The 13,320-nt window shown below is 37.7% G+C and overlaps 1 protein-coding gene across 6 annotated transcripts in view; it reads left to right on the top strand.

Annotated features, from left to right (window-relative positions):
- Positions 1-13,320, top strand: part of FXR1 (FMR1 autosomal homolog 1) — a 77,101-nt gene that overhangs the window by 21,784 nt on the left and 41,997 nt on the right. For all 6 annotated transcript variants that reach the window (XM_061415045.1, XM_061415017.1, XM_061415036.1 and 3 more), the window contains exons 2-3: positions 744-796; positions 2,315-2,408. In XM_061415045.1, the coding sequence (XP_061271029.1) occupies positions 744-796; positions 2,315-2,408 (147 nt within the window). The remainder of the gene's footprint in view (positions 1-743; positions 797-2,314; positions 2,409-13,320) is intronic.

Here is a 13,320-nt window from a genome sequence, read left to right as displayed (position 1 = left end):
GATCCAGGCCAAATTACGGAATCATGCAATTGAGTAGCAAATGTGGGAGGAGGGCATTGAGAGACTAGATACATGACTTACACATTTTGTGATTGATCATCCTGCATTATTAAAGAAAGTAAAATGATTTTCAGCCTCATCTGTTACTTTCTCCTCTCTTAAGACTTTCTTTAGTTCCAAAGATTTTCCGAGGTGGTAGTGCTGATGTATTTGCTTTTGGTTTCTCCACTGTCAGTTTGTTTCTTAGTCTTTAATTTGCTAATTTGCTTAAAATAATATCTGACACATAGTGTTTAAATATTTTTGGAAATTGATGAGGACATGTTTTAAATAAGTACTACAAGTTTGTGTGTGTGTTTATTTAGCTAGTTGATACTGTATATTATGGAGTATAGTGTGATAAAGATATTTTAGAAAAAAATTTAAGTGCCTAGTGGTTCAGAGTATGTGAGCATTTGGCAAAATGCTGAAAATGAGAATGGCAAAATGTTGAGAATATTGCAATTCTGATTGACAGTAATACAGTGTCATTTAATATCTGTTGTGATCATGAAAGAGAGGTTAAGTAATTTGCAGGGTCAACACAACTCATAAATGATGGAGATGGAAAGCAAAACCTGATCAGCCTATTCCAAGCTGAGTTGTTATCAGTATTCCATATTGTCTTTGTATCTCTAATATAGTGGTTTAGAGTTAATGTAACATTTAATTGAATATTTATTTCCTTTTAATTTTTTTTACAGGGATTTATCAAAGATGTTCATGAAGACTCCCTCACAGTTGTTTTTGAGAACAAGTAAGTTATTTTTTATTGATAGAGATCCTAATTTTGAAGATTGGTAGTACCAAACTGCTGCTTTTGGGTATTCCTCTTGCAGTCAGAAAATGAATGTGCTTTTGGGTGGGGGGTTCTTTGGTTTGATTATCTTTTTGAGTTAAAATGATTTTTGGTTTTTGATGACTTCACCTGGTTTTTTGCTCACCATTCACTTGTCACTTTTTTCCAAGACTCCTTTCATTGCCAAATTACATGTGAACATGAATCAGTTTTTGCAAAAAAAGACGGCATGAATGTAATTATAACATGCATACTTCTTAAAACCCAGAATTTTTAAATGACACTGTATAAGGCCTTCCAAATGCCCTTTTAATAAAATAAATATATTAGGCTGCCTTAAATTGCTTGATTAGTCTTAAAGAATAATAAACAGTTTTATAGATATTGTAAAGGTTAGATAAAGTTGTGCTAAAAATGTCAAAGATGTGTGCTGAGCTTGGTTAGGAAGGATTATAAAGAAGCACTATATAATTGAAGGTCAGAAAAGAATTGGGCAGCTTTCCCTTTTAAGCTGTTTCTGGAACTGCCTGAAGAGCTATCTGCCCAATAGCTGTTTCATGTAGAAACAAGCGTTGAGATGATTCCTGTCTTTGAGCACCTGTTATTTAGACAGTAAAGATGAAAAGAAAGCACTCCAATATCTTTTACTTGTCTCTTTTTTGCGCATTGTTGGCATATAGAAGCCCATCGGTTAAGTTCAGTTCAGTTGCTCAGTCATGTCCGACTCTTAGAAGTCGTAGGAATATATTATGTGCTGTTGTACCTCCCAGGCATATGAATGATTTATTAGAACCTAAAATAGGAAAGCATTTTAATTTTATCAACTTAGTTATAAAATATAGCACACAAAAAGCACAGCTAAAGCAGTAGTTTTAATACATTTGTATTTACTACAAAGATTAAAATAATTTTTTCTAAGTTTTAAGTGTATGGGTTCATTGTAGAAAAGACATTGTAAGAAAAATAAATCTTTTTGTAGTTTACTGTTCAGAATAATATTGACTAGTTTTCTGTATTTCTGTGAACATGTACACTAAAAAGGAATTACGCAGTTTATATTTTATAATCTTTGGAATTGTGTTCCTTTGACAGGTCATTTAGTTGTAAAAATGTTTGCAGTAAATTGATCACAGTGTAGCAGTGTAGAATGACATTATTTTAAATCTGAGTCATTACTGTGAGCTTAGCCTTTTTCATTTGCAGAATGATGTATGTGCTGTCACCTTAGGATGAATGATTAGGAAGGTAGTATGTAATTATTATCAATGACGTTAATTACCTATGAACTTCATCAAGAGCTATGCAAAATCTGTTCTAGCTCAACAGTCTGCTGAGGTGGTTGTTTTTTGGGGGGGGGAGGGAAGCTAAATGATTGATTTGAAAAATTTACAGTGCTAAGCATAGACTATATAGCTTCTATATTAAGGAGTATTAGAATAGTATATATTAAAGTTCATTCATTTTCTAATCCTTCAGTTGGCAACCAGAACGCCAGGTTCCATTCAATGAAGTTAGATTACCACCACCACCTGATATAAAAAAAGAAATTAGTGAAGGAGATGAAGTAGAGGTATGTATTTATAAGTTTATTTTCTTGTGTACCTATTTTTTTTGTTTCAAATAGATATTCTTGTAGGAAAATCTGTTAGCTGATAGAGAATAAGTCTAAATTCCTTTTCTCTATTCTTCCTATTGGTAATGGCTGTGTAATGTAGCAGTACTTGAGTTTTGGAAGACGGAACTGGGATTAATGTCTCAATGCTCCTGTTTTTAGCTTTATAGCCCTGGTCAAGTTTGTTTTTTTTAACCACTAGAATAAAAATAATTTGAGAATTAAAGATGATAGTGCATTTGAGTTGTTTTCCACAGAATCTGGTAGAGAGAACTATATGATGTTGGTCATTATTTTCCTTTTTTTTTTTGCTAATTATTTTGTCTTCAGTATTTTCCTCAGTATTTTTGTAAAATGTTAGTATTTATCCTTTATTATAGTGATCATTAATATAGTTCATATGTAACAATGTGAAATGTTATAATAAGCATACTGCCTTTTTGAATATTATGATATTCAGAAAGATTTAAAAGGGAAAAAAGCAAAAATCACTTCCTAGAGATAAAATCCTATATTTCATGGTTTACATATTCCCAGGCTCTTCCTTTCCTCTCTTTTAAAAAATAAAAATTGTATTTCTTTGTATCTTGTTTTTGTCACAATTGTTAGCTCCTGAATGTCTTCAGTACATATTTATTTTTGATTAATATGTCTGCTCTTATGTAACAGAAATTTTGAAATAATTGTGAAATAGAAGTATGAATTTGTTGGAGAGAGAAAATTTGATTTTTGATTTTTTAAGAAATTGATACCTCCAAGGAGCTCAAATATGCTAACTGTATTTCTCATAAACAGTTGTCTTGATAGTGTTGAAAGATTTTCAGATGTCATTTGTGCCTAGTTTATGTAGGCTAGGGTGGGAGAACTGGGGACACAGGTCAATCTTTAGTGATGAAACAGCTGTTTAAATGTTTTTATAAACACTTAACAGTACGTACTTTGTGCCACACATTGTCCTGAGTGCTTTGAATATGAGCTAATTTAGTTACTTGCCACTTTTATGCTTCATAATTTTTTAAATGGTAAATTTTCTTTTGAGTTAATTGTAGATGTTATGTTGGAAAGTCAGATTGTAGGACTTTAACCCCTAATTCACATTCTGAAATTCTGCCTAGATTTTAATTACTTGATCTAATTCTTCTGCTCCCCTGGAGTAGGGAATTTCAACCCACTCCAGTATTCTTGCCTGGAGAATCCCATGGCCAGAGGAGCTGGCAGATTACTGCCCATGGGATCGCAAAGAGCTGGACACAACTGAGTGACTAAGCATGCATTCTTCTGCTTTTGCTAAAAGCAAAGTATATTATGGGCTTCCCTCGGTGGCTTAGATGATAAAGAACTTCCTGCAATGTGGAAGACGTGGGTTCAATCCCTGGGTCGGGAGCATCCCTAGAGAAGGAAATGGCAACCCACTCTAGTGTTCTTGCCTGGAAAATCCCATGGACAAAGGAGCCTGGCGGGCTACAATCCATGGAGTTAGACACGATTGAGCGACTAACACTTTTTTCAAAGCAGGTTATAACTTCATTGTGTCAGGGTGCCACATGTGTGGCCATCAGTTCTGTTGAGTAGTGCTTTTCGTATTTAAAAAAATTGTTGTTCAGTTATTGGTAGTGTAAAGGCTCAGGTTAAAGGGAAAACTTGACGGAATGCTGAGGGTATTGTTGTTACAGTGTGCTTTCCTCAGTCTTGGAAGATCATGTCCAGTTGCTGGACCATTTTTATGGCTTGGGCCCCGCTACTTCCCAGCCAGTTGTATACAAAACTTTATTAAGTGATTTGGAAATTAATGATTACAGGGTGTTTTATTTCACTTTGTTTTATGGTTCAGTCTTCGGAAAATTTGTTCCTTAAAAATATGAGAATGGTAGTCTGGAATTAAGATGTAACTTTAATTTTTGAAAATTCATATAAGGAAAAAGTTTAAAATTAATCTTGCCACCTGTGGATTTATTTATTTATTTTTAGTTTTTGCCACCATGAGTTTAGGAATTTATCCTTAGGATATGAAATGTTTAAGGACTATGGTTATTAGTACTTTATATTTTGAGCCATATAACTTTACGTAAGCTCCGCCTCTTTTAAATTCAGAGTCACAAAGCTTCATATAAAAAGTGAAATGGTACAGAATTCCTTAAGGTAACAAGTGAACTTCCCTCTTATTGTAGGCATGTTGGTGTGCTTATCTGCCTATCCCAGCTTAAATCTCATTTACCAAAGTTGAGTCTCTTCAAGTTTTTTTCCTTGCATTTATAAAGAATATGTGTTTTTTTTAAGTTATAAAAATTGGGACTATACCTTATTTATAAATTTTTGTATTCAGTTAATTAATATATCATAGACATTTTCCTATCTGCACATACAGATTTAACCTTATTTTCCTCATCACCCCATGGTATTGGGTGGTACAGATGTATTATAATTAGAAAACATTGAAATTACTCAGTTTTTTTGCTTTTATTTCCCCCTCCCGCCCCCACCTCAAATCCACATTTAGTGTTCTTATGTAAATCATCTTCTTATGATAGTATTAAATCTTGGTTATTGATAGTACCAAAATGTACCATTTTGTCCTCCAGAAATGATTCTTGAATGACCACTTCATAAGTTTGCTAATGCTCAAGATGTTTGCTCCTCATAGATTGACTGACCTGGATTAATATTAATCTAATCTGTAAGATTTCATAAACATGGTAGAAGGAAGAAGTCTTTTATATTTTCTGAACCTTGAATGCTAGTGATACACAGTGTCTTTTAGTTTTATGACTATTAGCTGCTTGTTCTGTTTATTGTCTGTTTTTACTTCTTGATCCATGTAGTTTTTTATGTCAAATATGTTTACATTTTATGGGTAAGCTGCTATCTGTTGTATATTGTGTTTTCTCCCAGGCCGTCTGTGCTTAGTGACTTTTGCCATTAAGAACTTATTTCTTCACTTATTCAGGTCTGCCAGTTTCCCCAGTGTGGCCTCCAAGATAACCCATTTTAGTAGTTCCACAGATGTGGCCCCTTTTTTTTCCTTTTTTTAAAGAGCATTTAGGGTTTTTTTTTTTTTAACTTTTTATTTTATATTGGAATATAACCAGTTAACACTTGTGATAGTTTCAGGTGTACAGAAGAGCAGCTCAGCCTTACATATACATGTATCCATTCTCCCCCAAACACCCCTCCCATCCAGACTGGCACATAACATTAAGCAGAGTTCCCTATGCTATACAGTAGGTTCTTGTTGGTTATCTGTTTTAAATATACTCGTGTATGCCTGTCCATCCCAAATTCTGTAACTACCCCTTCCACCCATTTTCCTTTTCTAAGTCTACGTTTCTGTTTTATAAATAAGCTGATTTGTATCATTTTTTTTGGCCACTATTGTCTTTCTGCTAGTTGTCAGTACTATAGTAGCAGTGAAAACAGCTGACACTGGGCTTCCTTGGTGTCTCAGTGGTAAAGAATCTCAGTGGTAAAGAATCTTCCTGCTAATGCAGGAGATATAAGTTCGATCCCTGGGTGGGCAGAGCCCCTGGAAAAGGAGACAGCAACCTACTCCAGTATTCTTGCCTGGGAAGTCCTATGGACACAGGACCCTCTGGTGGACCACAGTACACGGGGTCTCAAAAGAGTCAGACACGACTTAGTGACCAAACAACAACAGCTGACATTAACCATGAAATATATAACTAACTGACTTTTTAAACACTTATATCAGTTTCAAAGAACAGTTTCTTGAGGGCCTCTTTGAAATTCTATGAATATCTTTCCTAACCTTTCCAAGTTTCCTATAGCTTGATGGTTAGGAAGTTGGTTACCAGGTTAAGTTTTTGTCCTATATGTTATTCTGATATATCGTGCTATATTCGCAGGGTGTTGTCAGTTTTGTGCCAAATTACCAACTCTTACTTTTACAGCTCTAGGAACCATTTCTTTTTGAAGAACAGAAAGATAACTTTGACTTGGCCATCATTAATTGACTTAGAACAGAAATGATACAGGAGGGAGTTTTTCATTAGCTATTCAGGCATTTATCTAAAATCTAGCTGTATGACAGAGACCTAAAAAGACATTTCTCCAAAAGACATACCGATGGGCAACATAGAGATACTCACCTCAGCTAATTATTATTGTTGTTGTTCAGTTGCTAAGTTGTGTCTGACTCTTTGTGAACTTGTGGACTGCAGCACGCCAGGCTTCCCTGCCCTTTACTATCTTCCAGAGTTTGCTCAAACTCATGTCCATTGAGTTGGTGATGCCATCAAACCATTTCATCTTCGGTCACCCTCTTCTCTTGCCTTCAGTATTTCCCAGCGTCAGGATCTTCTCCAGTGAGTTGGCTCTTTGCATCAGGTAGCCAAAGTATTAGAGCTTCAAGTTCAGCATCAGTCCTTCCAATGAATATTCAGGGTTCATTTCCTTTAGGATTGACTGGGCTTGATCTATTTGCTTTGCAAGGGACACTCAAGGGTCTTCTCCAGCACCACAGTTTGAAAGACTCAATTCTTCAGTGCTCAGCCTTTGGTCCAACTAGCATATCCGTATATAACTACTGGAAAAACCATAGCTTTGACTATACTGACCTTTGTCTGCAAAGTGATGTCTCTGCTTTTTAATACACTGTCTAGGTTTGTCATAGATTTTTTTCAAGGAGCAAGCATCTTTTAAGTTCATGGCTGCAGTCACCATCTGCAGTGATTTTGGAGTCTAAGAAAATACAATCTGGCACTGTGTGCTTTTTCCCCATCTATTTGCCATTGAAGCGATGAGACCAGATGCCATGATCTTAGTTTTTTGAATGTTGAGTTTTAAGCCAGCTTTTTCACTCTCCTCTTTGACCTCATCAAGAGGCTCTTTATTTCCTCTTCACTTTCTGCCATTAGAATGATGTTGGTGGTTCAGTTGGTAAGTTGTGTCCGACTCTTTGTGACCCCCTGGACTGCAGCACACCAGGCTTCCCTGTCCCTCACCATCTCCCAGAGTTTGCTTAAACTCATGTCCATTGAGTCAGTGATGCCACCATCTCATCCTCTGTTGTCTCCTTCTCCTGCTGCCTTCAGTCTTTCCAAGCATTAAGGGTCTTTCCCAGTGAGTCGGCCCTTCACATCAGGTGGCCCAAGTATAGGAGGTTCAGCTTCAGCATCAGTCCTTCCAATGAATATTCAGAGTTGATTTCCTTTAGGATTGACTGGTTTGATTGTGTTGCTGTGCAAGGGACTCTCAGTAGTCTTCTTGAAAGGTTATTGCTAAACCACGAAGGACGCCAGGATTCTTGGCCTCTGGAGGAGAAGAATTCAGTCCGGGGCCAGAGATGAGGCTTGATCTCTCTGAGCTTTTGTGTAATAAAGTTTTATTAAAGTATAAAAGAGAGAAAGCTTCTGACAGAGACATCAGAACGGGGCAGAAAGAGTACCCCCCTGATAGTCTTTAGCTGGATGTTATGTAGCTATTAGCAGTCTGCTAATTAAAGAAAGGAAATGTCTTAAAACTCAGAATGGCACCAGGCCCCTCACCCACAAGATGCATTTTGAGATAATCTTGTCATGCCAGGCCATAAAATGGTTGACATGAATCTTGAAGAAAGGCAGATCCCCATACAAATATATAGTTTTATTAACATAGATTAGGAGAACAATGTATGAGTATAACATACTGGTTTGTCATGATGGTTCTGAGCCTTTAGTTGGAACCAACTTGAAAATAGAGTCTGAGGTAAATGCATGGTACATTAACATAGTTTGAGACGAAATATTTCCATAAGAAAAATGCATTGGTTAGCTCAAGGTTTGAGAAAAGTTAAGTTCAGGTGGAACCAATTGTCATTATGGCAACACAGTTTTAAGAGAAACCTCTTTTTAAATTTGTATAGAGAAGGGGAAAAAAATGTAACACTAGCTTGTTTCTTCCTGCCGCTTGCTGCTACTGCTAAGTCGCTTCAGTCGTGTCCGACTCTGTGTGACCCCATACACGGCAGCCCACCAGGCTCACCCGTCCCTGGGATTCTCCAGGCAAGAACACTGGAGTGGGTTGCCATTTCCTTCTCCAATGCATGAAAGTGGAAAGTGAAGTGAAGTCGCTCAGTCGTGTCCGACTCTTTGCGACCCCATGGACTGCAGCCCATCAGGCTCCTCCATCCATGGGATTTTCCAGGCAAGAGTACTAGAGTCGGGTGCCATGGCCTTCTCCAATAAAAAAAATGTCTGACACTTGTAGCCTATTTTCTCCGTTTGGAGACCCCTGACCTTCCTGCCTGTTACCCTCTCATTCTCCAGCACCACAATTCAAAAGCATCATTTCTTAGGCACTCAGCCTTCTTAATGGTCCAACTCTCATATCCATACATGACTGCTGGAAAAGCCATAGCTTGACTAGATGGACCTTTGTCAGCAAAGTGATGTCTCTGCCTTTTAATACGCTGTGTAGGTTTGTCATAGCATTTCTTCCAAAGAGCAAGTGTCTTTTAATTTCATGGCTGCAGTTGCCATCCACAGTGATTTTGGAGCCCGAGAAAATAAAGCCTGTCCCTGTTTGCCATGGAGTGGTGGGACTGGATTCATGATTTTAGTTTTTTGAATGTTGAGTTTTAGGCCAGCTTTTCCTCTCTCCTCCTTCACCCTCATCAAGAGGCTCTTTAGTTCCTCTTTGCTTTGTGCCATTAGGGTGGTATCATCTTCATATCTGAGCTTGTTGATATTTCTCCTGGCAATCTTGATTCTAGCTTGTGATTCATGTAGCCCGGTGTTTCACATGATTTATTCGGCATAGAATTTAAATAACCAGGGTGACAGTATATATACAGCCTTGACATACTCCTTTCCCAATTTTGAACCAGTCCATTGTTCCATGTCGACTTCTAACTGTTGCTTCTGCATACTGGTTTGTCAGGAGGCAGATAAGGTGTTCTGGTATTCCTGTCTCTTTTAAGACTTCTCCACAGTTTGTTGTGATCTGCACAGTCAAAGGGTTTAGCATAATCAGTGAAGCAGAAGTAGACGTTTTTCTGGAATTTGCTTGCTTTTTCTATGATTCAGCAGATGTTGGCAGTTTGATTTCTGGTTCCTCTGCCTTGTCTAAATCCATCTGAAAGCTCTCCAGTACATCTGGATGTTCTCATTTCATGTCATTCTGAAGCCTTGCTTGAAGGAATTGAGCAATACCTTGTTAGCATGTTAAATGAGCGCAATTGTACAATAGTTTGAACATTCTTTGACATTTCCTTTCTTTGGGATTGGAATGAAAAGTGACCTCTTCCAGTCCTGTGGCCACTGCTGAGTTTTCCAAATTTGCTGGCATATTGAGTGCATCACTTTTAACAGCATAACCTTTTAAGATTTGAAATAGCTCAGCTGGAATTCCATCATCTCCACTAACTGATCATAGTAATACTTCCTAAGGCACATTTGACTTCACGTTCCAGGGTATTTGGCTCTAGGTGAGTTCCCACACCATCATGTGTGGCTAATTATTAGAGAAATGCAAATCACAATTACAATGAGATATTACAATGAGATATCACCTCATACTGGTCAGAATGACCATCATCAAAAGTTTGCAGATAAATACTGAAGAGGGTATGGGCTTCCCAGGTGGCACTAGTTTTAACCTGCCTACCAATTCAGGAGACATAAGAGCCTTGGGTTCGATCCCTGGGTTGCGATGATTTCCTGGAGAAGGAAATGGCAACGCACTCCAGTATTCTTGCCTGGAGAATCCTACGGACAGAGGAGCCTGGCCGGTGTAGTCCATGGGATTGCAAAGAGTCTAGCATGACTGAGCACACATCAAGAAGAAATAGAGGGTATGGAGAAAAGGGGACCTTACTGCATGTTGGTGGGAATTCACATTGGTGCAGCCCCTATGGAGGCTCTTTTAAAAATTGAAAATAGAACTACCATATGATACAGCAGTCCCACTCCTGGACTTATATTTGGAGAAAACTAATTTGAGAAGATAATAGGCACTTCATTGTTCATAGCAACACTATAATAACCATGACGTGGAAGCAGCCTAAGTGTCTATTGATAGGTGAGTAGATAAAGAAGATAATGGGATTATATATATGCGTGTGTATTTGTGCACACTTCAGTATGTATGTACATACAGCGGGGTATTAGTTATAAAAAGGAATGAAATAATGCTATTTGCAGCAACATAGATGAACTTAGACGTTATAGTACTTAGTGAAGTAAGCCAAAGACAAATATTTTATATCACTTAAAAAAATTCTTTTAATTTTTTGGCTGTGCTGCACAGCATGTGGGATCTTAGTTTCCCAACCAGGGATTGAACCCATGCCATCTGAATTGGAAGTGCAGAGTCTTAAACTAGACCACCAGGGAATTCCACATTTGGTATCACTTGTATGTGGAATCTAAAATATGCCATAAATGAACTTATTTATGAAACAGACTCACAGACATACAAAACTTAGGGTTACCAATTGGGAAGGAGGACAGGATAAATTAGGAATTTGGGATTAACATATACACACTGCTGCTGCTGCTGCTGAGTCGCTTCAGTCGTGTCCAACTCTGTGCGACCCCGTAGATGGCAGCCCACCAGGCTCCCCCGTCCCTAGGATTCTCCAGGCAAGAACACTGGAGTGGGGTGCCATTTCTTTCTCCAATGCATGAAAGTGAAAAGTGAAAGTGAAGTTGCTCAGTCGTGTCCGACTCTTAGTGACCCCATGGACTGCAGCCCACCAGGCCCCTCCATCCATGGAATTTTCAAGGCAAGAGTATTGGAGTGGGGTGCCATTGCCTTCTCCGATATACACACTACTATCTATAAAATAAACAACTAGGACTTACTGTTTAGTATAGTATAGGAAACTATATTCAGTATTTTGTAATAACCTATGATGACAAAGAATCTGAAAAAAAAAGTGTGTGTGTGTGTATATATATATACACAAAACTGAATCACTGCTGTACATCTGACACACAGTATTGTAAATCAGCTATACTTTTGTTTTAAAAAAATTCAGCCATCTGAACTTTCCATTCTTATTGGTCAAGTCACAATTTCACCTGGCTTACTCTAAAATTTTACCACTTTACAAACGTGTTTGGTTCCTTGAGATTTGCCTTTTCAGCCAGCCTGTGAGATTTACATGATATTATAAAACATAAGTTAGCATGCCCAGGAATGGCTTCAAGAAGACACTATACGGCCTATACTAGAAAGTTGGTTTTGAAAAGTCTTAAGATTCAAAGTTTTTTTTTTAAACCTAATTAGTGGCTTTGTATTTGATTTCTTAAACAGTAATGGTGTATATTTTAAAATCTTTTTAGTTTCATAATTAATTTTTTTGATTAGGTATTCGCATAACAGTTGATTTTGCTAACTAAAGATTGCTAAGAAAATTGGTAATTCCTTGGTGGTCCAGTGGTTAAGACTCTGCACTTTCACTGCTGAGGACCTGAGTTTGATTCTTGATCAGGGAGCTGAGATACCCCGTAAGCCATGTGGCGTGGCAAAAAAAAAAAAAAAACATTGCCAAAAAATAATTCTCAGCTGATAAAGTTGGAGATGATGGGAAAATGAGGAGTTCCTTAGGTTCTCTTAAACTGGATATATGGCATAATATTCTGGCATATTGAAAAGCCAGTAGAAAAAATGTTTTCCCAGTGAGTTCACGTGTGAGATGCTTTGTTTTTATTATCTTATTTAGCAAGTTAATGACACATAAACATGTTACGGAGAAGGCGATGGCACCCCACTCCAGTACTCTTGTCTGGAAAATCCCATGGATGGAGGAGTCTTGTGGGCTGCAGTCCATGGGGTCGCTAAGAGTCGGACATGACTGAGTGACTTCACTTTCACTTTTCACTTTCATGCATTGGAGAAGGAAATGGCAACCCACTCCAGTATTCTTGCCTGGAGAATCCCAGGGACGGGGGAGCCTGGTGGGCTGCCGTCTGTGGGGTCACAGAGAGTCAGACATAATTGAAGCTACTTAGCAGCAGCAGCAAACATGTTACATAGGAAGCCTGACATTTCAAGCTAGTCTGTAATTTTATAAGACAAGTTTTTCCTCTTGAGTTTAACATATTTGATATTTTAAAACTTTTTTTTCTTTTGGAATTGTGAAATCTGGTTGAAATACAGATTAACAGGTTTTTATTCTTGTGACATATACATTTTCTTCCATCTTTTATGGCAGATAGACATTATGGTTCTACATCTTTATAATTTAGTTATAATCTTATGATAAGTCCCTTGAAAGATTTGGTAAAAGGAATAAGAATAATTTGATAGGATACTCCCTTACCTTACCATGTGGCATGTGGAGTCTTAGGTCCCTAACCAGGGATCCAGCCTACACTGCTGTAGTGTAAACACTGAGTCATACATAAGCCACTGGATTTCCAGGGAAGTCCCTTTACTGTACAATTTTTTAACTGTAATTTTTAAGTTAATATTTTACTTATAAAAAAGTACAATATACATGTATAATTTACATTTTGCCTTTCTAAAAGTTTTAAAATGTATTTCTCTTTTTTGTTTTTGTCTGTGTTGGGTCATCGTTGCAGCATGTAGACTTTCTCTAGTTGAAGTAAGCAAGGGCTACTTTCTAGTTGCAGTGTTCGAGCTTCTCATTGTAGTGGTTTCTCTTGTTGAGGTGCACCGGCTCTAGGGCAGGCAGGCTTCTGTAGTTGCACTCTGAGGGCTGTGGAGTGCAGGACTCAGTTGTTTTGGCACACAGGCTCCCAAGGCATGTGGAATCTTCCAGGACTAGGAATCAAACCTGTCCACTTGATTGGCAGGTGGATTCTTAACCACTGGACCACCAGGAGAAGTCCTACATCTTACTTTTAAAAATGTGTCAGTTTGGTTCTTGGAACCACTTTGAAAATTATAGCTGTGTGTAGTTAGAATC

This window comes from Bos javanicus, chromosome 1, assembly GCF_032452875.1.
Source record: "Bos javanicus breed banteng chromosome 1, ARS-OSU_banteng_1.0, whole genome shotgun sequence".
NCBI classification, from domain to species: domain Eukaryota; kingdom Metazoa; phylum Chordata; class Mammalia; order Artiodactyla; family Bovidae; genus Bos; species Bos javanicus.
The sequence above is the reverse complement of the archived record's forward strand: the minus strand, read 5'-3'. Positions and strand labels throughout refer to the sequence as shown.